This window comes from Lates calcarifer, linkage group LG24 (genome assembly GCF_001640805.2).
Source record: "Lates calcarifer isolate ASB-BC8 linkage group LG24, TLL_Latcal_v3, whole genome shotgun sequence".
In the NCBI taxonomy this organism is placed as follows: Eukaryota; Metazoa; Chordata; class Actinopteri; family Centropomidae; genus Lates; species Lates calcarifer.
Window position 1 is genome coordinate 16,954,779 of NC_066856.1, and position 24,033 is coordinate 16,978,811.

General features: G+C 38.9%; 2 protein-coding genes and 1 long non-coding RNA gene across 3 annotated transcripts; all 3 read left to right on the forward strand.

The window, feature by feature from the left end:
* The first annotated feature begins 373 nt into the window (after positions 1–373).
* LOC108884976 (adhesion G-protein coupled receptor G4) lies at positions 374–5,074 on the forward strand. Its single transcript, XM_018679134.2, has 4 exons — positions 374–824; positions 3,326–3,417; positions 4,002–4,327; positions 4,769–5,074. The coding sequence occupies exons 1-4, from the start codon at positions 805–807 to the stop codon at positions 5,072–5,074; spliced, it is 744 nt and encodes a 247-aa protein (XP_018534650.2). The 5' UTR covers positions 374–804.
* Positions 5,075–11,002: 5,928 nt separating this feature from the next.
* Positions 11,003–11,420, forward strand: LOC108885094 (uncharacterized). The gene is made up of 3 exons (XR_001961197.2): positions 11,003–11,135; positions 11,225–11,286; positions 11,374–11,420. It is a non-coding gene; the product is annotated as an uncharacterized LOC108885094 (long non-coding RNA).
* Positions 11,421–12,808: 1,388 nt separating this feature from the next.
* Positions 12,809–23,187, forward strand: adgrg2a (adhesion G protein-coupled receptor G2a). The gene is made up of 16 exons (XM_018679133.2): positions 12,809–12,999; positions 13,396–16,952; positions 17,206–17,324; positions 17,527–17,663; positions 17,754–17,910; positions 18,057–18,212; positions 18,501–18,623; positions 19,030–19,072; positions 19,159–19,262; positions 19,548–19,672; positions 19,773–20,041; positions 20,253–20,352; positions 20,440–20,726; positions 20,865–20,966; positions 21,505–21,624; positions 21,729–23,187. Exons 1-16 carry the CDS (start codon positions 12,884–12,886, stop codon positions 21,827–21,829), a joined length of 5,616 nt encoding a protein of 1,871 aa, XP_018534649.2. The 5' UTR covers positions 12,809–12,883; the 3' UTR covers positions 21,830–23,187.
* Positions 23,188–24,033: the final 846 nt, after the last annotated feature.

Consider the following 24,033-nt stretch of genomic DNA (forward strand, 5'->3'; position numbering starts at 1 on the left):
GTGTGTGCGCACATGTGTGTGAGTAAGACACAAACACACAGAGGGAGAGGCTGAAGATGTTTGACCGGTTTGTCAACCTGAATATCACATTTTATATGTGAGTCTACCGTGTAATTTTTGCCTGTTTTTGCAATTTGCTGCTCATCTCCCATACTTCTTTTTGCAACCACATAGACACTCCTGCATGCGCACACACACTAACACACACACATACCAGATAAAGGCTAATACTTTGTCCAGGAACTGTCTGGCCCTGCATCCTGTTATACCAGCTGCTGCCCTCCAGTCATACTGAGTTCGAAAAAAACATTTTTAAAAAATGTAGATAGACAGATAATTCAAATACATTCAACACAGTCCAACTTTTTTTTATTATACCTATCTGTCTGTCTCTTCCCTCTTCCTACTCCTCTGTGGGGGTGTGTCATTATTTGGTCTACTGTCTCTCCCGCAGGTAGAAATCACATTTCAGAAATTCTGAGTTCCTGCACGCACCTCAACACACGGCAGATGATGCTTTTGTGTAAGAGGCAGGTGGATACAGAGGGAGAGACGGAGAGCAACTGAGGACGGAGACAAGGAGAGGAAGGAAGAGGAGCCAGCACGAGGAAAGACAAGACAAGAGAAGAAAACAGCTGAGACAAGTTGGGAAAGGCACTACAACTGTGGCAGATTTGGGTTCATGAAAGGCAGGTGATGATGGAGAGACATGTGCGATGTGTGACCAGAGGGAAGATGACAAGTACTCCTCCGCAGGACTCATACATATAAATATTCACACATATAAGCATTAACAGACTGCAGATGCTTTTTAAAAGCTTCAGGTAAGCAATCTAACGATGTCTTTTAAACTGGTCATACTTCCTCAAATAACTCACTCAGTTTGGACACCCAGTGTAAGAACAGAACTTGATAATAATCTTAATTTTTGCTCCGTAACGTGCTATATAAAAGGTTGAAGATTATGCACACAAAGAGCTTTGATACTTGTAACCAACCGTAAAAAGGCTCTGACAATGGCAAGGATCAGGAAGGAAAAAAGGCTCATGAGCGAGTTTAGAAATGTCTCGGCGCCGTTTGTCACATTTCTCTTTGACTTTCAAAGAAAGTCAGACTGTGGGAACATAGGTTTAGGAATGACAATAGCTGTGTAGCCTCTGTGTAGCCTCAAGCCTTTAGCAGATAGTGTTTCTTCTTCTGATGTGACACACAGAACATATGATAGTCACATCCAAACAGGTAAATACAAATATAGTTTCACATGTATGTACATGATCAGGTAATTTAGGTTTATTTTAAAAGCAAAGTATATTTAAGATATATCACTCAGAAATTGGATATTTATTTTAAATGTGTAGTTTTTATGTGTAGTTTAAGCTTTAATCTGCAACTTTGACCGTATGTTTTAATGCATCTTGCATCAAATGTTTAAGCAAACACTGACACTGTGGTGGAGCAATGACATGGATCAACACAATTAGACATAGATTAAGCCATAAAAAGTAATGATTAGATTGTATCTATGTATATGATTTGACCTATATGACACTTGTGCTGCATACTTTAAACTGCCAACCCTGTAGGTCAACATTTTTTAAGCAGGTTTTGTGCAGCTGCAGACACTCCCTGTATTACAAAACAATCAAGACACTGTAACATGTGCATGTATAAATGTTGCAGCACTGTGGCTTTTATTGTGTAGAATTTACTCCTTTTATATTAATTAGTGCTCAGGACTAAGGGTGAGGTTAAAAATCGGACTTTGGAGAATCTGAAGAGCAGCAAAACTTATTTTATAAATCACCACAATAATTTATAGTAATTTGGGGCTTTTTTATCATGACCAGATTTTTTTTCTTTTCTTGGCCAAATTGGGCTTCCATAGAGGTCTGATGGGACTGTAGCCAGTGAGCTGGTCAGAAATATACTATAGAATCAAATAATTAAGATCATCAGATCATCAGCACAATTCAAAGTAGAGCTGTGATCCTTATGTAACATTATCTAACTTTTTCCCTTTATAGATGATGAGATCAAATAGAGTAAACAGACATTTCTCAACAAAAGACTGTTTCAAAATTTGTGCATGAAACCTGCACATTTGTAATGAGTAGACGCGGTAGAAGAAGTTTAATGATGATGTGTGTTTTTCATATGTGCAGCTATGAACAGAGAGTGATTTAACAACTCAAATATTCCCTGTGGACCACTCTTTGACATCCAGGTTTAGTGTGGACTGTATGTATTTGAAAAGTCAAATTCCAAAAAAGAACTCAGTATTATAAAATGTTTAAATTATCCAAATTATGTGTGTACAAGTGTTGCCTTTAGGGAAGAAATAAGTTGCAGTTGTCAAAATTTGACTATTGTACCCAGTTTCCTTCAGCTCCACAGAGCAATCTACCATATTGCAGTTCATCACTTTGTTTTTTATAGCTCATAACTTTTCTTTTTTTACTTAGATTTTTTTTTTTTTTTCCGTCAGTCTCAGTGCTCTTATCAGCATTTATCAGCTAAAGAGACAGATATGTCCCTCGGGAAGTGGAGGAGACCAAGACAGAGCAAAAAGGACAGTTTGTGTGTTTGACATGGCCAAATGAATGCTAATATTGCTCTGAGCATGCTGGATGTGGTAACTGTTTGCTAACAAATTGCCCATAACAACGTTATGTTTTCAGTTTGTTCTGCTGTTCCTAACTGGGGGGAAATTATTTTTAATGAAGATTACATCATTTCACCCTGAAACAAAGACATCAATAGTCAACAGAGTAACAAAAGTTTGTGTTGTATCAGTATTTTCCTCCTTCTGATGCCCCAAAGTTGCCATTATGTGATAAAGCACTGTATGTATTGTGTGATACTGTACTGTATCTAACCTTTCTAGGGGTAAACTGAGGTGTATCAACACAAAGACACATGCAACAATAGCCTGTAACTTATAAAGGTGTGAGCAAGGTGTAACCCAATCTCCTGTGACCGCCCCTGCCCTAGAGTAAATCCCTCACTGTAGACAAAGCCACAGATAATATTAGATTGTTTTAGTTTACTAGCAGTAAAGGAGAATTTCTATGTAATATTACAGGAGATACAATGATACACTGTGATCTTATCCCCATCTAAAAGCACAGACAGCATGGAATAACAGATACTGTATATGAGAAGAGGAAGCTGGCAAACAGCCAGTCGTTCTCACCAAGAAATAAAATTTGAATATTTGGCCATGACCCAAGATAAGAGAAGTAGAAGTAGCCAAACAAAAATAGGCAAATAGTCAAAAATCAAACTGTCTCGATCAATTTGAATTTATGTCACCATGTGTTTCCAGGAGGATGTATGGCTTTAAAGGACAGTGGAGATGGAAGCACCATTTCCTTCAAGTCACCTGCCTTTTGTTGCTGGCAGCTGTTCTACCCACAGGTGATTACTGTAAATAGTTTTAAGTATTTATTTTAATTCAGGGAAACTGTTTTTTCCTGCACCGAAACAGGCTTTTAATTTGAAATGCTGGCCAAAGTTCTTCTGTTAAATTAAAAACTCTGATCAAAGTAATAAAGGCTTAGAGTCAGCTATTCTAGGAGCTCTGTGAAACAGTATTAAGGCATAGCTGCTTTGAGCTAGATATTAATATAAGCTTGTATTCATACTCACAGTGACAATGTTGGAAAACCATAACTTCAGGTCTTTCAGAAACAATACAAGTGTTATGAATGATCCGGTTTTGATGAAATGATTGCATAATTAATTGTTGTGTGTCACTGGAGCTGTAGTAATGCTGCTTTAAAGCTTTGAGGGTCAGCTACACTCACTTTGATGACTGGACTGAGGCTTTATTCTTTAACAAGCAAGAGTTTCTCCCCTTTTTGCAGAAAAGCAAAACACAAGTGATAGAAGATGTTCTTTGGGTCTGAGCATTTAGGTTTAATATGAGACTATTTCTGCCTCCAGAGCAGCCATGCAGTAAAATTAAACCTTCACAGCTGCATTTCTTTCTCCCATTCTAGCACTTAGCTATTTCCTGGGAGACACTAAGGCAGTATTAAATGGCTGTGAGGACCACTGGACCCTGCAGGACAGGGCTGCCATGCCGCTGCTCTTTCAGATGACTGTGTGTGTGGACATCCGTGTGGTGGTCCCCGGAGCCTGGGTGGCCTTCTCATACAGCTCAGTCCATGCCCCCAAGCCTGAGCTGGGTCTGGAGGGAGACAACAATGCGCTGTACGGGTGGCTGCTAAGGGTCCGACATCGATTTCCTCTCCGGTTGTCCCCAACTCACTGGCACAGGGTGTGTCTCAGGAGGGATGTGCTGCACAACTCCTTTAGCCTGGAGGTAATTAAGATACTATAAAAGTAGTCAATTACAATTCAAGATCCTGCATTTAACATGTTACTGAAGTAAAAGTACATTGGTATCAATAGCAAATTGTATTTAAAGTATCAAAACTAAAATACTTGGTGCAGAAAATTGGTCACTGTCATTGTTCTGGTATTAAATATCATATTATTAGATAACTATTATTGATGATTCGCAGATGACACCAATCAAGTCAGGCAATACTAATGCTAATTTTGAAAGCTACCTCTGTCTTTTTCCAGATGTTTGCAAACTTTTAAGTTTGGACATATATTATAATATTATGTATAAGACTATAACTGTCAAATGTATACAACTGTATAGATACTAGAACTGCATGTCTGAAGAAAAGTCTGCATTACACAAAAAGTGTGTTATGTTTACACTTTGGGAATCAACCCTGTGTAAATGTTCCAGGTTGATGGGCAAATGGTGGCTGAGAGGACTGTCATCGCTCAGGCCATCCCCCCTTCTGGCTCCCTGTGGCTGGGCTGTCGTCCTAGAGACAGATCATCTGGAGCCAAGTTGGGACAAGTGGAGCTGTACCTGTTCCGGATGTGGGCGGACTTGGGTGACCACGGCCTCTGCGAGGACGGCACCGTGATTGGCTGGGACGCTCGTTACTGGGGTGTGACCAGTCCCAATGCCAGGCACAGAGACCCTTACCTTCTGTGCGGTGAGAAAGACATGCATAAGCTCGTCTTTACCTCAAATGCAACTTGATCCTACTTGTAGATGCACTTATTTCACCTTTGACTAAGCTGGAATCTTGTGCATCAAGAACTTTTCTACTTAACCATTAAACTGCATTTCTAACAGAATGCAGGATCATCTTTTCTATCCTTTCATCATAGAATTTCTGAATGCAAAATACTTTAATTCTAGCTTAAATATAGCATGGCATGTTTGCATGTTGTATAGAAGTTCTTGAGCATGTGTCTTATCCTATACTACTAGAGTGGTTTCTACAGCCAGTTCTTTCAAAGAGATATCAACACAGTGATGTTACACATGATGAATTAGCAGTAAGGACATAATAAATAGGAACAGCTGTTTGTAATGGTTTTATGTAATAACAGCTGCTCTGGTGCTTTTGGAGAATCTCACAGATACAAAGCAGTCAGTTGAATTCCACTCTCTGACAGGTCTAATTAGTGGTGAAGTGTGAAGTATCAATATGCAAATAGAAGCTGTTTCTACATCTAATTATATCTAATGTGGGCTAAGAAATGAGGCTCACGCACATGCACCCAGATCCTTATAAAACAGAACCAGATGGATGAAATGCAGATGCATATTTCTGTCTTATGCATCTTGCCCTTGGTCTGATAGTTGTTAGGATGAGGAGAGAACATTTTATAAAGGAAGTGTAAGAAAATAACGTGGTACATATGAAGTCTGTGCTTTTAATGTGTAGAAATTACAGAGATGATTTCTTGTTCCATCGTCTATAATAAAACAGAGACGAATGATATAGCCAAACCTATAAAGTAATGAGTAACGTCTGCATACTGGGTGTCACCATAGCCTAAAACATAATGGAAACATAATGATTAGAAATGTGGACTGAGCAAGATTCTTCTTGCTGCAGAGGGAAAGCATTTCTTAAAATAAACACACAATTTCAGATTCTTTACAAGGTTGCCAACACACTATGGCCAAATAATTTGCCATCCAGCCATTCCTTCTAAAGTTTCAAGTTGATGCTGTATAAAGTCTCTATACAATGTGTATGATTTCTGGAAAAAAAAACAATCATAACAACAATTTGTTTCTGCCATTTTAAGGCTCCTGAGAGATGCAGAGCAACAAAAACTAAAATACTGGTATAACATTTTAAATGCATGCAGAACATTGCACGTAATTGCTGTTGTCTTCATCTCTAACATTTTGTAAACACTGTGCAGTAGCTGTAGTTGTGCATGTACATAGAGCATGTTGGATGTTGAATGTTGCATGTGTTTATGTGTCTTGTAGACCACAGACGGTTGAGACGTGGGGCTGGTGCTCCTGGAAACCTTACTAGTGGTGTGTCTTCAGGTGACTTAACAGGCGTGTTGTGTGCACTTGTCTGAATGTAAAGTATATGTCTATTGGTATATGCCTGTAGATGTGTGATTTAGAGAGGAAAGTTTAATGTGTTGTGTTCATGCTCATCTGAAAAAAATGAAAAACACTGTATATTATGTTCTCTTTTCAAGAGAGTAGTGACCAAAATAATCAGTAAGTAATCAGTTAAGAGTTGGGAAGAGAGTAGAAAACTCACGACAGACAGACAGACAGACAGACAGATAGATAGATAGATAGATAGATAGATAGATAGATAGATAGATAGATAGACTCTTGAAGTGATAGAGAACCTTAATGACCACATTTATTGTTTCAGCTATTACAACTACATTTGAAAAGTTGTTCTCTTCCCCATCTGGTAAGCATCACTTTCAGTTTAATAATATCTCATATAACTATCATAACTTATCATAACTACTGTTCATTGCTTCCTCCTGAATATTACTTGACTGCTCTCTTCCTACTCTCTTTTACCAGAAGTGCCCTCAACTACCTCAGGTCCTGTCATAGCAACACCTGACTCTCACATGAGCAACCAGAGGTCTGTGGCCTCAGGTGAGTAATGCTGTCAGCATAAAGTACACCAGGCAACTGGTGTACTGACACGAAACCATAAAGACTACAAGCTTATTTAGATTATGGCGCAGGTTACACTGCATGAAGCATTATAAATTATTAAAAGCAAAAGAAATATAAGTATAATGTCAGTTTGGGCTTACTTTTTTTGTTATGTCCATTATTACTGTTAATTATGATGAAATTATTATTAAAAGTAACCTAAAATTAAGGATAATTTCATGTTGGGCCTCCTTTTTGAAGTTTTCCCCACCATCTCTGTCAGAATATATACATTAGCATTATAATGTCAGTAAATGATTTTAAGTCCAATATCTTGGGGGTAAAACATTAAGTCAGCACACAAGTTTTACCAAATTGGAGTTATCCTTTAAAAATGGCATGGATAATTATTAAAGTATTAATTTTTAAGACATAGCTGCTGTCTGTATTCTACTTTTAGTTTCAACATCCACTGGTAACAATGCAGTCACCCCAGTTACCCCACTAACCACAGCTTCAAGCACAGATTCACCATCTAACGCCACAGCCCTGCCTTTCACTGCCGATCCTACAACTGTAGAGACAACAAACAGCCAACCAGCTCCAGTTCCAGCAGTAACCAGTGATCACACAGCTACTACAGACAGCATGTCTCCACCTGTAAGGTCAACTTCACCTTTTAACCCCAGCCTGGCCAATCAGGTCTCAACAAGCACTCAAACATCTTCAATCACTGCTTTGCCTGCACTCCACACCACACCTGGAGGATCACTCACGTGGGGTTAGTCTGAGACATTGACATTTAGTGCGTATATTTGTGGGTGTATAATTACAGACTCTGTACAGAAGAAACCATGCCTAAACCATGCTTTTATGTGTTTTTATTATTAAAAGACTCTGTTTTCTCTGTTCTTTTAGGTTCCCCATTAGTAAATTGTAACATCAGCCAACTCTGTTCCAATGAGGGTGAGAAATCTTCGCTTTTTGTCCCATCAGGATCTTTTATTAATGCATATTTGTGCATTTACAATTTCACTTTTTTCTATAGATGCTTACTTTTGGATGTTCATAAGCGTGGAGGCCAAAGCAAACAGGACAACTAATAATGTGAAAAATCTGGTGAGAGTGAAAACTTTTCTTCATCCTCTTTGTTGGCTTTCTCATATATGTATAATGTAATAATTTTATGTCTCCACACCTTCGTTGTGTCATACATGTAATAGCTTTAAATGTCACCTCGTCACAAAACAAGACTTGCCGGTGCAGGATTAGTTTGTAGGAGCAGCAGCAAATTCCTTCTGAAATTACAGTACATTCTGACCTGTGATGCACCTGAAATGAACTTTGACTTGAACTGGCAGCTGTCCCTTGCTGTATAACATGGTGAAATTAAGAAATACAGGTGATGTGTCATCGGTGTTACTCCTATGACCTTTAGGACATAGGATCATTTACCAAGATTTGCTACCTTTTCCTTGCTTTCTTACGGCAGCTTTGAGCAATATTTTTATAATAGCAATGTATTAAATTATAATGTGAAAACAATGTGAGAGGAGTTGCTTAATGTAGTGATGAACCTGTAGAGAATTATTACCTGAATCTGCAGTTCTCCTTGGCTTTAATGAGCTTTATACTGAGTTTCAGATCTAAAGAGAGTGACAGAAACACCACCCCAAATGAATGAAAAAAAAGAAACACAACTAACAATATGTATTGATGAAATAGTGTCTTAATGATACAAGGGAAGTTTCTACATTTATGAAAGGTAAATAAATGATGTTAGTAATTGCAGAAGCAGTCTTTCAGTGTCCTCCAATAAGCTGGAGCAGTCATAGAGTTGGAGCTATATAAAGAGAAAAATGTAGGATGCAGTATTTTAAGTTTGATTTTGAATGATGTTAATTTAAATTATGAAACATTTAACATTAGTTAAAGAAAACTAGCCATCAGGAGCATTAAGCAGAATATGGTAAATGGATGACATGATTACCTGAAACTCACCTTAGATGCTGATAGTGTGACGGGTTCCAATGGTATTCCTGTTGCTCTATAAGTACGTCATTGAGTTGACGGTTGTCAGGTTAGATCACAGAGAGCAACAGTTTTTCCAACAACACACATGCATTGTATTTATTTTAGGATTTTATTTTAGAATAATTATACACGGAAAAAGGCTTCTATAAATTACAATGCTCACCAGTGATGTTGAAGTGCTGCTTCAGGCTGTCCGGCTGTCCTCCATTTTGTCTTGGATTTTGAATACTTGAGCTTTACTCTGTTGCTAGTTTATTATAACTGTTTCATTAGTTTAGTACAAATAATTGTTGCATTGAAAGGCACACATAAGCACTAATTTTAAGCTTAATACTGCAGCTGTGCAACCATCTATCTTCAACAGTTATCAGATCAGCTTCCATGGACTGTCAGTCGAGCTTTTAATCCAGGAGATTTATTGTATTTCTTTTAAACCCCAAATTTTAGCATACAAAACAAACACAACAAAACATCAAACTTCATTCTTTGTTAAATTCTCATGTGTGCATTTAGCTGCCATCACCTTCCATGCAATATCAGCATCTGTTTGCCTCTGTCTCTCCATCTTTCACTCAGGTGTCAGATGTGTTTGGTTGTGGAGGCTTGAAAGATTTCTGTCAGGGTGGCCAAAAACTTAAGGTCAGTATGCAGCTTTCCCACTTTTCACAATAAAATTTCTCCCATATGACCCAAATGACTAAAACTCCTCTCTCTTTCTCTCTATGCAGGTAGTAGAGGATTTCCTGTGGTGAAAAAAACATAAGGTAAACATGTCAGTAGGTATTTTGCTGTATACGTATCATTCAGATTTCCCCCTCACAGTGGTGTGAATATTTTGTTTCCAGAAATACAACCTGCAGTGTGCTGCTGCAGCTCAGTCATGCTGTCTCAGCGTGTGATCTGCAGCGCGCTGGAGTTTATGCACTGCAGCAAGCTGAAAACATAGACAACCAGTTCCGAGCAACAATCATTGGAGAGGTGGAAAGAGTTGGTGAGCACTACTCAATCGTTGAGTGTATTTAACTGCCTACTTATCTACTTATCTTGACACATTCACAAACACACACACACACACACACACACACACACACTAATGTTCGCAGACCAAATTGCTCATTTTTGGATCTTATAAATGGCAGCTATAGCCACTTATATAACATAAGAGTTTATATAGAGAGAAAAAATAAACGTATTATGTGTTTCTCAACTTATTGATGATGTTAAACTGTGTACAGTGTTAGTCTGTGTATTAAACAATACATGTTTTAACGTTTTTGCTATTGCTACAATATTAGCATTAACAGCTGTTTACTCACCGGTCTAGAAGAAACGTAAGTTCAGCATCAAACTTCATTCCTTTATGCAACAAGTGCTGTCTCCATCTGTGGGAAGCAACACCAATGTTAACTCTTGCTTTGCTTCTTTTTCTATCACTTCTTTTCATCTGCTGAATTGAGCATGCTGGCCAGCTAGCCCCCTACCATCTTGTAATACCACTTAGTTATAATATAGTATAGTATACCAATCCAACATGACAGGATGAAGCAGCACTGCCCACAAGATGTATTCCAAACTCCTGTCTTGTATACACAGCAATGGCTGTAACTCTTGGACAGTAACCAGCTGTGTAGCAATAGCAAAAACTTATATGTAGCACCTCTAAATTCAGACATTTCAGTATGAACACACAAACATGCAGCACTGCACAACATGCAAAATGCACCGCCACTTGTTTAAGTGAGAACATGCATATTGTATTCAAATAAAGATGTGACTTTGCATACATGCAAAACACCAACAGGAAAATGCACGCATTTGGTGCACATTTAAACCGAGGCAAAGTGTGCATGTGCGTGTGTGTGTGTGTTTGTGTTTGTGCCTTGGTCCGAACCTTAAACAACCCAAAAATCCATGTTTTAACCTTTACCAGGCCTCTTTGAACTGAAGGCTCACTTCTCACTCTCAAGACTTAAATTTGCAAAAAAGACAAGATCATTTTGTCACCATCAGGTCGAAATCTGTGTGAGGATCTAAAGTCTGATGGTGGAAATTTTGTGCGGTGCACATCCACATCTTCCCTGGATGATATCTGTCAGTCTAACACACACTCCAAGCTCAGATGGTGAGCCGTACCTTTGGTTTTCTGTACTCATTGTATGCCTTGGTGTGCATGTTTGCACATTGTATCTGATCATCCTCTATATCTACTAGCTCCCTCATAGAGCTCAAGCACCCCAACCCAACTCCGGAGCCAGAGACAGAATCCTGCAGCTGTGAGTGCCAAAAATGCACACACCCATTATATTCTCCAGAATTCTATGTAGCTTGTGCTGTTGTAACCATGTTTGTCTGTGCCTCAGGGGAAACGCCTCGCTTTTGTGACTGCACCGCTTTCTGTAATTCTGCAAGTAAGATAACAGCCAGAATATTCTGTGCCTGCCTGTCTGCATATGTTTGCATTGTAATGCCAAACAAAATGTGTGCATATTCTATATATGTGATCACAGCACCACAATGCCCAACCCAGCTCTTAAATGATACAGGATATCATTCAACTTGAACGTTGAATATTTTCACATTTTGGCTTCTGAGAAGATCAATACTAAACACGTCTGTACCATAAATATGAAGCTATAACCAGCAGTTTATTAGCTTAGCTTAGCAGGTAAGTGGCAGGTAACCCCAATAAAAATATAATCTAGGTTTTTTTTTACACAGATTAAACTAAGATGTAATGTGTTGATTAGTGAGCTTTAGAGGTGCTTGAACCAGGCTTGATGTTTCCCTATAAGTTCATTATTACTCCTGGTTGTAGCTTAATATTTAAGGGACAGACAGTTGAGTGGTATGAATCTTCTCATTTACCTCCCAGCAAGAAAGTGAGTAAGTGTATTTATTGGTCTCAGAGGGTTTGTATTAAAGTTCTGTCCTGAATGGGATCTGATATTAGTGTTTTTCTTTTTTGTCAGGCCAGTTTTTCGCCATAAGAATTAACATCAACAAGGCTTCTGTTCATGTTGACTTTCTAAAAAGACTGGTATGTATAGCACAATATGATTCAACTATACTAACTGTTTGAATGAAATTTACTGACGTTCTGACTTGATGTGACAGTTGTCAACATTTACCATCGGCAGCATGTGTCGTTCAAGGCAAGTCTCTTTCCACTTGAAATCATACACAGTAAATAAATTTGATTTGAAATTAGTTTGTTATTACCATTGTAATGCATTGTAAAGACCAACTAAACAGCCAAACTAACCAAATTGTGCTGTTTACTCACATGGGCAATTCTTTATTTTCAGATCATCATGTGAAGAGATTCAGAAGTTTTACAAGGTAAATCTTGTTTGGTACTTATCCCAAACCTTATAAAATCACACTGATCTATCAAATTGTCAATGTTTTTCTTGCATGTTAGAGCTGTTAAACATGTTTCATAGCTAATTTTCTTTATTATAGGGTGCTCACCTGGAATGCCATGGAACAAAACAGAGGTACACATGTTTCTTCCCTTTACATGATGGACAGATGCACCAGGCACAGGATGAAATACATCAGCAGAGATGACAGAAATTTGACTGACTGTTGAAGAAAGTAATGTTTCAGTACAAGATAATTCAATGGAATAATTAACAGTATGTCTGCTGGTGTCTAGGTTGTACAGCTGCATGGTGATACTGGAGATGTCTGGACCTGTTGATGGTTGCTCCTTGAGTAAACTTATGCAAGAACTCATTGACAGAAACAGTGGCTTGACAAATGAAAGGCCACTTGCACACATGGGTTAGTGTGCATGTTTTATGACTAACATTACTTCTTATTTTTCCGGTCACAAAACTTTTATTAATCATATATCTGCCCCCAGTGATGTGTGGTTCTCCTGGTTTGCCTGTCGCTACTCTGTTGGCATCCAACCTAACTTGGGTTGCAAGTGATCTGCTGTCCTCTGATGTCTGCGAACCTGACCCCACTCTGCTTAAATGGTAAATGGACAAAACATTTCTACACTGACATCTTTAGAAAATAAAATTCTAAAAAGATCAATTTTGCCTGCCTGATAAATTCCTCTATTCAAGAGAGAGAGAAAAAAGAAAAAGAGAAAATAAATGTATTCTTTATTTACTGACTGTATCTCTGTGTATCTGTAGCATCCAGTTAGCTTAGCTTAGCACAAAGGCTGAAATTGGGGCATTTTTTTTTTTCTTTTAACACTTTGCTTTTTGTACGGATTAAACAAATGAGATATAAATTGTTTAGAGTTCAGCTGTAGTTAGCTACTACATTGCCCTTTTTAAGGCACTGGCCTCAGATATGAAAGTATTACACTTAATGTGAATTACTGAACACTGGATATTTGGTTTTTGTCTGTTCTTTCATAGTGAGGCAAATGAAACGCTTGCTGTTCTTCTGACTGACAGCTGCTCTCCAGAGCCTCCTACAACCAAGCAAAGCACAACTCAGCCTTCCACCACGACCAACATCAACATTACTCCAGTTTCTGAAGCCTTACCACCATCTGTCACCAATGAGATCCAACAAACTAACATGACAACTGTAAATACTGCAGCAGTTCAACAGAACAATGCATCACAAGGAACAGCTCAGCCTAACATGGCAACCTCACTTACAACAATGAACACCACACAGTCTTCAACAGCACAACCTGTCCTCCAAACAACTTTACAAAACATCTCTGACAGTAAAACAGGCAGTACAACAGTGCATTACACTGAATCCAATAACAAAACATTGTTGACACCCACTGGAAATAGAGAACTTCAAAACACGACAGCACCACAAAACACAACAGAATTCATAACGTTATCTTCTGTCAACCCAACACAACCCAACACCACAATGTCTGCCAACCAGCCAATATTACGAAACACAACAACTGTTCTGACTGATTCAACACTCAACACAACACTGTCTCCAAATCATACACCACTGTTTATTGAAACTGCAGCAGAAGCTTTTACACCTCCTACTGACACAACCGCGTTCAGCGAAACTACAACCGACACAGTTACACCTTCTTCAAATTATACGACAATGGACAATGTTACTACAACTGAAGCACTTACACCTTTTTCTAATCACACAATAGTGTATAATATAACTACAGCCAACGCAGTAACACCGTCTCTAAATTATACAACTGTGTACAATGTGTCTAGAACTGAAGCACTCACATCTTCTCCTAATCACACAATAGTGTATAACATAACTGCAGCCAATGCATTTCCACCTTCTCCCAATCACTCAACAGAGTACAATGGAACTACAGCTGTCAACATTTCTACAACAATCTTCAGTAATTACACAACAGAGTACAATGTAACAGTGTACGATGCATTTCCACCCTCCCCCAATCACACAACAGGGTACAGTGTAACTGCAGCTGCCAACAATTACACAACTGAGTACAATGTAACTACAGCCACCAATAATTACACAACTGAATACAATATAACTGCAACCACCAACAATTATACAACTGAGTACAGTGTAACTACAGTCATCAGCAATTACACAACAGAATACAATGTGACTACAGCCCCCACTAGAGTTGCCAGCAATTACACAACAGCCTCCAACAGTTACTCAACAGAGTACAATGTAACTGCAGCTCATGCGTTTACACCTTCTCCCAATAACACAACAGAGTACAATGTGACAACAGCCACTAACAATTACACAACTGAGTACAATGTAACTACAGCCACCAATAATTACACAACTGAGTACAATGTAACTACAACCACCAACAATTACACAACTGAGTACAGTGTAACTACAGTTGCCAGCAATTACACAACAGCCTCCAACAGTTACCCAACAGAGTACAATGTAACTGCAGCCAATGCATTTACACCTTCTCCCAATAACACAACAGAGTACAATGTAACTACAGCCTCTGACAATTACACAACAGAGGACAATGTAACTACAGCTGTCAACATTTCTACAACAATCTTCAGTAATTACACAACAGTGTACAATGTAACAGTGTACGATGCATTTCCACCCTCCCCCAATCACACAACAGCTGCCAACAATTACACAACTGAGTACAATGTAACTACAGCCACCAATAATTACACAACTGAATACAATATAACTGCAACCACCAACAATTATACAACTGAGTACAATGTAACTACAGTCATCAGCAATTACACAACAGAATACAATGTGACTACAGCCCCCACTAGAGTTGCCAGCAATTACACAACAGCCTCCAACAGTTACCCAACAGAGTACAATGTAACTGCAGCTCATGCGTTTACACCTTCTCCCAATAACACAACAGAGTACAATGTGACAACAGCCTCTGACAATTACACAACAGAGTACAATGTGACAACAGCCTCTGACAATTACACAACCAAATATAATGTAAGTACAGCCACTAACAATTACACAACTGAGTACAATGTAACTACAGCCACCAATAATTACACAACTGAGTACAATGTAACTACAGCCACCAATAATTACACAACTGAGTACAATGTAACTACAGCCACCAATAATTACACAACTGAATACAATATAACTGCAACCACCAACAATTACACAACTGAGTACAGTGTAACTACAGTCATCAGCAATTACACAACAGAATACAATGTGACTACAGCCCCCACTAGAGTTGCCAGCAATTACACAACAGCCTCCAACAGTTACTCAACAGAGTACAATGTAACTGCAGCTCATGCGTTTACACCTTCTCCCAATCACACAACAGAGTACAATGTAACTACAGCTGTCAACAATTATACAACAGTCTTCACTAATTACACAACAGAATACAATGTAACTGCTGCTCATGTGTTTACACCTTCTCCCAATCACACAACAGAGTACAATGTAACTACAGCTGTCAACAATTACACAACAGCCTCCAATAGTTACCCAACAGAGTACAATGTAACTGTAGCTCATGTGTTTACACCTTCTCCCAATCACACAACAGAGTACAATGTAACTACAGCCTCTGACAATTACACAACTGAGTACAGTATAACTACAGTCATAAGCAATTACACAACTGTTTCTAACAACTACACAACAGACTATAGTGTAACTACAGCCACTAACAATTACACAACAGAGTACAATGTAACCACAACCACCAGCAATTACACAACAGCCTTTAACAATTACACTGTAGGGCACAGTGTAACTACAGCTGAAAATGTAGACAATGGCACAGTTACAACAAGTAATGCAACAATGAGCACATTTACATCTTCTCCTAATTATACAACAAACTCTCTAACTACCGTCTCTAACAACTACACAACAGCAGAGAATGTAACAACTACAACTGTGTCTTCAAACAACACAGCCACTGCAATGATCAGGGAAACACAACAGAACACAACTGCTCCTTACAAAAACACAACAATGTCTACCACTGCTATGCAAGTTAATGAAACAATAAACAATGCAACAATATCCACAAATACCTCAAATGTGGACAACAGGACTTCTGTTGTCGACAACACCACTAAACCTACCGCAGCTCCACTGAACAACCAGACTATGAATCACACCACAGCAAATGCAACGCAAAGCATCACAACATCCAACAACACCAGCTCTACCACACCTGCCAACGTAACTGATCCCATCATTAATCAAAATGTAACTGCAGGAATCAGCTCCAACCTGAGCTCAACTGCAAACAGTTTAATCACTGATGTCAACCCAACAACAAAGGAACAAGGAGTCAATCTAACAACTACTGCAGCTAATGCTTCCCTGGAGCATATAGCCACAACCACCACTACTGCTGCTGCCACTACTACTACACTTGGCCCAATTAAACCACAGGTTAATACCACTACTGCTGCAGTGTCCTCAGCTTCCACAACAATTCTCCCAACCACTACCCTCACCAGCACAACCACAACCACAATAGTGCCTGGTAGGTAAAACTCAGAATCCTTGATGTTACATATTGGTTTGACTGAGGCTACACAGGAGGGTTTTGTGTATCCATGCTTAAGTTTTAAACTATATGGAGGGGACACTTTTCTATGTAGCAGCTCTTTTTAGAGACACTGTATGGGCTGTTGATGATGATACAACTGTTTTTTATTTGTTTATCAATAATGTAACCATAATACACCAAACATTCTGTCACATGGCTTGACATTTTGACTGTCGTCTTCTCCAAGGTACAGAAACTACTTCTGCAACTACCACAGAGACAACAAAAAGCCAGGTGACACAGGAAGAGCAAGCAAATGATCTACTGGTTCAAACACAGGATGTGTCTCAGCTCAACTCCTCTCAGGTGGTACTATTTAATTACTTAAGTATGAAGAAGAATCTTAACAAATAAATGAATATCTCCTTAAAACAGCAAGTGTGATTTGGAAAAACTTGGAACTTTCAGTGTTTAAAAAGACACTATTTAAATGCATGGCAGGCTTTTCATTTGAGTGGTAAATATGTCATTTTGGAGGTAAGCTCTGTAATTTGATGGATGTTAACAGGTGGCACAGATGGTGGGGCAGTTAGAGAAGCTTCTGGATGGCCCCACTGTCTCTCAGGAAGTGGGACAAAAAGCCATAAACATTATCAGCAACCTGATGCAGGGTGACTCAGCAGCCCTCTCTGCCTCTGCGAAAAGGTAAATCACCCTCACCTACATATACATGTACACACATATTCACATACATGTGAGTTTTCTAAAATGTTTCATCATCTTTCCTGTTGACAGGCTAATTCAATTGGTAGACAATCTGGGTGTTAAACTGGTTGTAAGTGGTGACAGAGGGATCCTGTCTTCAAATTCACTGGTTCTGGCAGTCAGGACAGTGGATGCGACCAACTTTCCAACAACATCTGTCGACATCTTCAACACTGATAATGTCCAGGTAGCACAGATTAGGATTTTCCTCCAGTGCAGACTTTGTGATGATTTCATGTCTTCAAAAACCAATCACTGATTAGAAGCCACAAATAAGACATGCTTTACTGAACTATTGTAGTAACCTCTTGTTACCTTCTTTGGTGTTTCTAGCTCCGTGCCCTCAGCAGGTCCCGGTCCAAGAGATCAGGTTCTGCTCTGGGGTCTGTATTCTTGCCCTCCAGCCTCACGGTGGGTCTTAGTCCCGAGGAGCAACAACAGGCCAGCAGGGTCCAGTTCACTTTCTACACCAAAAATGTCTTTTTTCAGGTAATTTCCCATTGTCCCATCTAGAATCATCATTAGTTGTCATTTAAAAATGTTTTACAGATTGTGGAAATATTTAGAAATGTGTAAGCAGCATTTATAACTTTTCACAATTAACTTAACATTTGTTCTTAATTTTAAACCAGGTACATTACAATAAGATACAGTTATGGCATATGTGACAAAAGACAAAAATAATAAGATATTATTTACATCAGAGCTCTTACTGTGATGAAATGAAATGAAAATTGGTTCCTTGATAGTGATTCAGTCTCATGCCTTTTTTCGCAGGATGTGGCATTAGATAACAACACCCTTGTCAGTCCAGTCCTGGGCTCCAGTGTTGCCAACCTCTCAATAAGCAACTTGACTGAGAACATTCAGTTTACAATCAGAAACATCAACCCCATAGACGTGAGTGTGCATATAGAAATCAGTTCATCCAGAATAGAATCACTTTTAACTTGAATACCATAAGTAGTTGCCAGCATTCTGATGGTGATACCAGAAACGGTAGCTAGTTTAATATTCTGATACTTTGATCCACTTTATGGCCATGGCATTTGTGGGTTTTTTTTTATTGGTAGCCTTGTATTATTTACTACTTATCATAGTCCACAGCAATTAACTAGTCTTCATAAATTATAAACTCATAACATTGTAACAGCCAAATGATACTATAATAACAGTAAAGCCTTTTGTCATTTATAAATGTAATAAAATCTGGGATTTTTTTTTTTTACTTTAAAAGGTTAATTATCAGAGACATGCTTTAGAATCAGCTGTAAAAGATGACTCAAACTTTGTTCTTGGTTTGCAGGCCGAATCTGTGGTCTGTTCATTTTGGGACTTCACCCTGAATGGTGAGTATCTGAATGTGAAATCGAGTTGGTTTGGAGCCAAATTGCCACAGGTGCAAATATTCGTTTGCGGTGTTTTTGTTGTTTAGGTGGAGGAGGAGGCTGGAGCTCTGCCGGCTGCTTTGTTGTCAATGCCACACCAGAAGAAACCATCTGCAGCTGCAATCATCTCACTTCATTTGCAATACTGCTGGTTAGTGTCTGTGTGTTTTCAGGCATGTTTGTGTGTTGATATACTGACAGTACTGATATAGTATTTTTCAAATTAGAATTGCAACATTTATACAGTTAATTAAATGAGCAAATGAAATTAACAGCTTTAGTGCCAGGAGAAGTGATCTTGATGTGACCGAGCTTTTTTTTTTTTTTTTTTTTTTTTGCAGAACAATCCATCCACATTTTTTATGTAACAAACAGACCACAGTTGTACAATATGTGCTCACTGTATATTTGTGTCTGTGCACTGTCCTCAATACAGGATTTGTCCAGAGAAGGAATAACTGACCGTCAGCATGCACAAATTCTTACTTTCATCACCTACATCGGCTGTGGAATCTCCACTATTTTTCTTGCCGTCACCTTACTGACGTACCTTTCATTTGAGTAAGAATCCATCACTTTTCAAAGCCAAGACTACTTCAGTCTGAACTTCATCAGAGAAATGTCATAACCAGTAGTTCTTTAATAAACTGTGTCTTTGCAGAAAACTACTGCGAGATATTCCTGCCAAGATCCTGGTCCAGCTCTGCATGTCCCTCCTCTTCCTCAACCTGGTCTTCTTACTAGACGGCTGGCTGGCCCTCTACCCGGCGATCGGGCTGTGCATTAGCACCGCCTTCTTCCTGCACTACTTCCTGCTGACGTCGTTCACCTGGGCTGGACTGGAGGCTCTGCACATGTACCTGAGCATCGTCCAGGTGTTCACTCCTTACCTGAGCAGATACATGCTCAAGTTCTCACTGATGGGCTGGGGTATGTACTTTAAAACCTGAACTTATAACAAAATGTTATGACTTCAATGTTTAATTTAGTTTATCAGTGTTTATGAAGTGTTTCTCCACCAATGATTCAATAGTAGAGTAGAGAAAAACTATTTCAACATATTTCAAAGACCTATTTTTCTTACACTACTTTATTGGACGTATTGTGATGGTGCTGCTGATTAATATCCTGGTGTTTGCAGGTATTCCTCTCATCATTGTGATCATTATAATATCAGTTGACAAAGACAACTATGGTCTAGTTACATATGGAAGATACACAGATGGCACTTCAGATGACTTGTGAGTTACTTTTAAATCTTCACTACCTTTATGTATGAAACAGTTTTTTCTAGTTGTTAACATTTCTGCTGCTGTGTTCTTCTGTAGCTGTTGGCTCCGTAATGACATCGCCTTCTACGTGGGCGTGGTGGCCTACTTCCTCCTGATCTTTTCTTTGTGCCTGCTGGTGTTCATTGTGGTTATGGTCCAGCTGGCCCGGATCAAGAAGCAGAACCCTCAGAACCAGTCTCCTAACAGAGGGGTGATGACCGACCTCCGTAGTATCGCTGGTCTCATCATCCTGCTTGGCCTCACATGGGGGTTCGCTCTGTTCGCCTGGGGACCCCTCTACTTACCCTTTGTTTACCTTTTCTCTATACTCAACTCTCTGCAAGGTTAGACCTAAATGAATCTGACCCTTTTTCTTCTTACAAACAAAGGAACAAGTTTATCCACATTATTTTTATTACAATTACTAATACTATTACTATATTGTATTGCTATTTTTTTACTATTGAACTTGTTCTGTGTAGGTTTCTTTGTCTTTGTTTTCCACTGTGCTGTAAAGGAGAATGTCCGCAGGCAGTGGAGGACTTATCTCTGCTGCGGGAGACTGAGACTTGCTGAAAACTCAGGTGAGTACCTAAATGTGCACCTAAACACCTTATACCAGGTTTTTGCTGCAAACAAGATACTGCATGATGTGAAATGTTCTGTTACATGCCAGTGCTCCAAAAGCAACATATTGTAGTTTTGCCTGCTGATTTTGCTCACTTATCAACATGGTCAGTAGCTGGACTATGACACATTGCTCATGGATTCTTAATTTAATCAAATCTGACCACACACACTTTCTGATGATATCATTATCTCCACGGTCCCTCCTGACAGAAACATCCATAACTTAGCATAGAAATCAGAAAAAAGACCTTCCTTATAACCTCAGAAGTTGCCTGAGAATCATCACATTTTTATGTTCTCTTGTGCGAAATTAATCCAGTGATAGTTGTCTGTACATCCATGGGTAAATTGTAAAGAGGAACTGCTAATAACCAACTGTTAATGGTATTAAATGTAGACAGATATCAGCAAAATAAATGGGCTTCAATGGATGTCGATACAAATATCTCCCCATTGATAAACAAACATGGTTATATAAATACTTTTCTACAGAATGGAGTCGGACAGCCACTCAAAACAACAGGAATCTGTCGGTCACCACGGCAATGACCTCAGCTCCCCACTTCACCTCTCGGAGCTCCTCTGTCATCAGTGATGTCACCAATAGCAGTGGTATGTCTATAATGTCTGACATTTTCATACAGTTTATACACACTTATATAGACTGTACATGTACAATAATATTGTTAATATGTCACTGTGTTTGTCCCTCACAGGCTCTGTGTTTGCAGACAGCGGAATATCCGACGGCTCCAACAGCGACGTTGTCCTCAACGAGCTCCACAGACGAAATCTGTCACTGCAAGGCGAGGCCTGACAACTGTGTCGAGTGTTTATTTCTGATGACAGTAATTATCTACTCCGAGAGAGACAGAGATTAGGGATCTCACTGCAGATCGAGTAAACAAAGCGGTGATTGCAGGAGTGGGTCCTCACAGGGTTCAAAGAAATCCTCAGTGTTACACAAGATGAAGGTTTTAAAGGTGTAATGAAGGACAGATGACATCCAAGGAGAGGTCAGACTGAAGTTCCTGAAATGAAAAGTGTTACTTGACACCATTTCTACTTTGACAGTAGATTATGTGAATGCAGAAAGTCTTGTTAGCAGCAGAATGTGTACAGTAGGTGTATTTCTGACTGAAAATTAGAATTATTTCACAGTTAGAGCTGTGACTCATTGTTTCTGCAGACTGTATAGCTTATTTCAAAGCAATTAGAATTATTACTGTAAACATTAAATGATACTAACATTATTTTCAGTCTGCAGGAAAGGTCACAACATATTAAAGACTCAAAATAGCATTTAATTAGTATCCCAGAACAGGCTTTAACATTATATAGATTATTGTGAGGCTATTTTTGCTATTTTTGATAGATTTTTTCTTCTTATGAACATAAATGGAAAAAAAGATATTTCCAGTGTTTTTACAAAACTCCATATAGTTTGCCTCTATATTTTAAAGAAGAGCCAATTTCCTGAGTTTATGCCCCCTGAATAAGGGGTGTCAACAGGCACTATGGGAAGAGTTCTCTACCTTTAAAGTTGCTGTGTGTAGGTTCTGCTATTGTTGCATAGCCAATATTAGCATTAACAGCTGTTTACCTGCCAGTTTAGAAGAAACTATGCAACTTCATTCCTTTACTCACCAAGATAGTGAGTCACTGTAGCATCTAGTCTGCCCTCAATCCAACATGAGAGGATGAAGAAGTAGTGCAGCCCACAGGGCATATTCTAACCTCTTGTAAATGCAACAATGCCTGAAGTTTTTGTTAACTAAACAGATGTCAATGCTAAGTTTGGGTATGTAGCAATAGGAAAAATTTACATATATTAATAGAGGCAAGTTGGATTGAAGGAAAATGTACATGTGCCAAAATTCATGAAGTGATCACAACTTGAGCTCATCTATTTTTAGAAGAGTATTTGAGGATGTATTCCTCCCTTAATTTGAAATACTGCATGGTTTTCTTATAGTACAGTGTTGATATTAGACTCGTGACATGTTAAGTTGTTCATATACTATATATTAGATATTTTTTTAAGTTACAAAAAGACATGAAGTATGGTAATTCAGCATACTTGGCCATGAAGAGTGAGGATTTATTTCCTGTCCTTTGAAATAAGGACAGATTTTACTGAATGTCCTTGCAGAAGAACATAAACTTTCAACTTATTACTTGTGCAATTTGTCTTTGAGTTTCACATCTACATGACATCTTTACATCTTTAATCAAAGCTGTTCAACAGGAAAAACCACCAATTACAATCCCAGCAGACTCCCCCCCTCATCACAGTGTTGTGTAACCTTCAGCAGAGTGTCTTGTGCCCAACCCAGCGCTGGTTCAATCGCAGTCTGTGAAGGTCGGCCCCAGAGGTTGGCAGCAGTTAGCTATTAAAAGTTTTACACGAGTTCAAATCTCAGAGCAGTGTGACCTCTAACGTGAACCAAATAGAGCACGCTGTGTGAGTAATGGAAGGGCAGAGACACAAATGTTACAGGGATGAGCATGAATTCATTTTATTCCTGCATTCAATGCTAAGTCATGCAGATGCTAAATTTGTGCAACGACTTGAATTTTTCTTTAAGAAATAATTCAGCTCTTCTTAGATAACTATGACCTGGATGACTGAGAATCTTCACAGACATCCCAGTGAGACTTTCACCTGGCTGAATAAAGGAAACCAGTGTCAACAATATACAAGGATTAAATGTCAGCATCACAGGCATCCAATACAACTAGTTTTGTGCATGACCAATATCAAAAGTGCCAGAGGAGTAACTTTTCTCTAAAACTGCTGTACACTTTGCAAGCGTACCCTTCTTCCACTAGATGTCAGTGTAATCCCACACCATTCTCAGTCACATCACAGCAACTTCATGCAGGGAAGGGAGACTGAGCACTCTTGCTATTCATGTATTGATTTTAGTGGTCCTGCCCTGTTCATCTGGCCACAGAGCATCTTTACTGCAGTAACTTGATGTCTGGTTATTATGCAGGGAAATCTCAGTACTAGTTACT

Excerpts from the sequence above, each read along its gene's own strand:
- LOC108884976 (XM_018679134.2), top strand. The coding sequence starts at position 805 with ATGCTTTTTAAAAGCTTCAG. Across the intron at positions 3,418-4,001 it reads GGCAGCTGTTCTACCCACAG|CACTTAGCTATTTCCTGGGA; the intron begins GTGATTACTGTA and ends CTCCCATTCTAG. Across the intron at positions 4,328-4,768 it reads ACAACTCCTTTAGCCTGGAG|GTTGATGGGCAAATGGTGGC; the intron begins GTAATTAAGATA and ends TAAATGTTCCAG.
- adgrg2a (XM_018679133.2), top strand. The coding sequence starts at position 12,884 with ATGTGTGGTTCTCCTGGTTTGCCTGTCGCTACTCTGTTGGCATCCAAC. Across the intron at positions 18,213-18,500 it reads CCAAAAATGTCTTTTTTCAG|GATGTGGCATTAGATAACAA; the intron begins GTAATTTCCCAT and ends CTTTTTTCGCAG. Across the intron at positions 20,042-20,252 it reads GTTCTCACTGATGGGCTGGG|GTATTCCTCTCATCATTGTG; the intron begins GTATGTACTTTA and ends TGGTGTTTGCAG.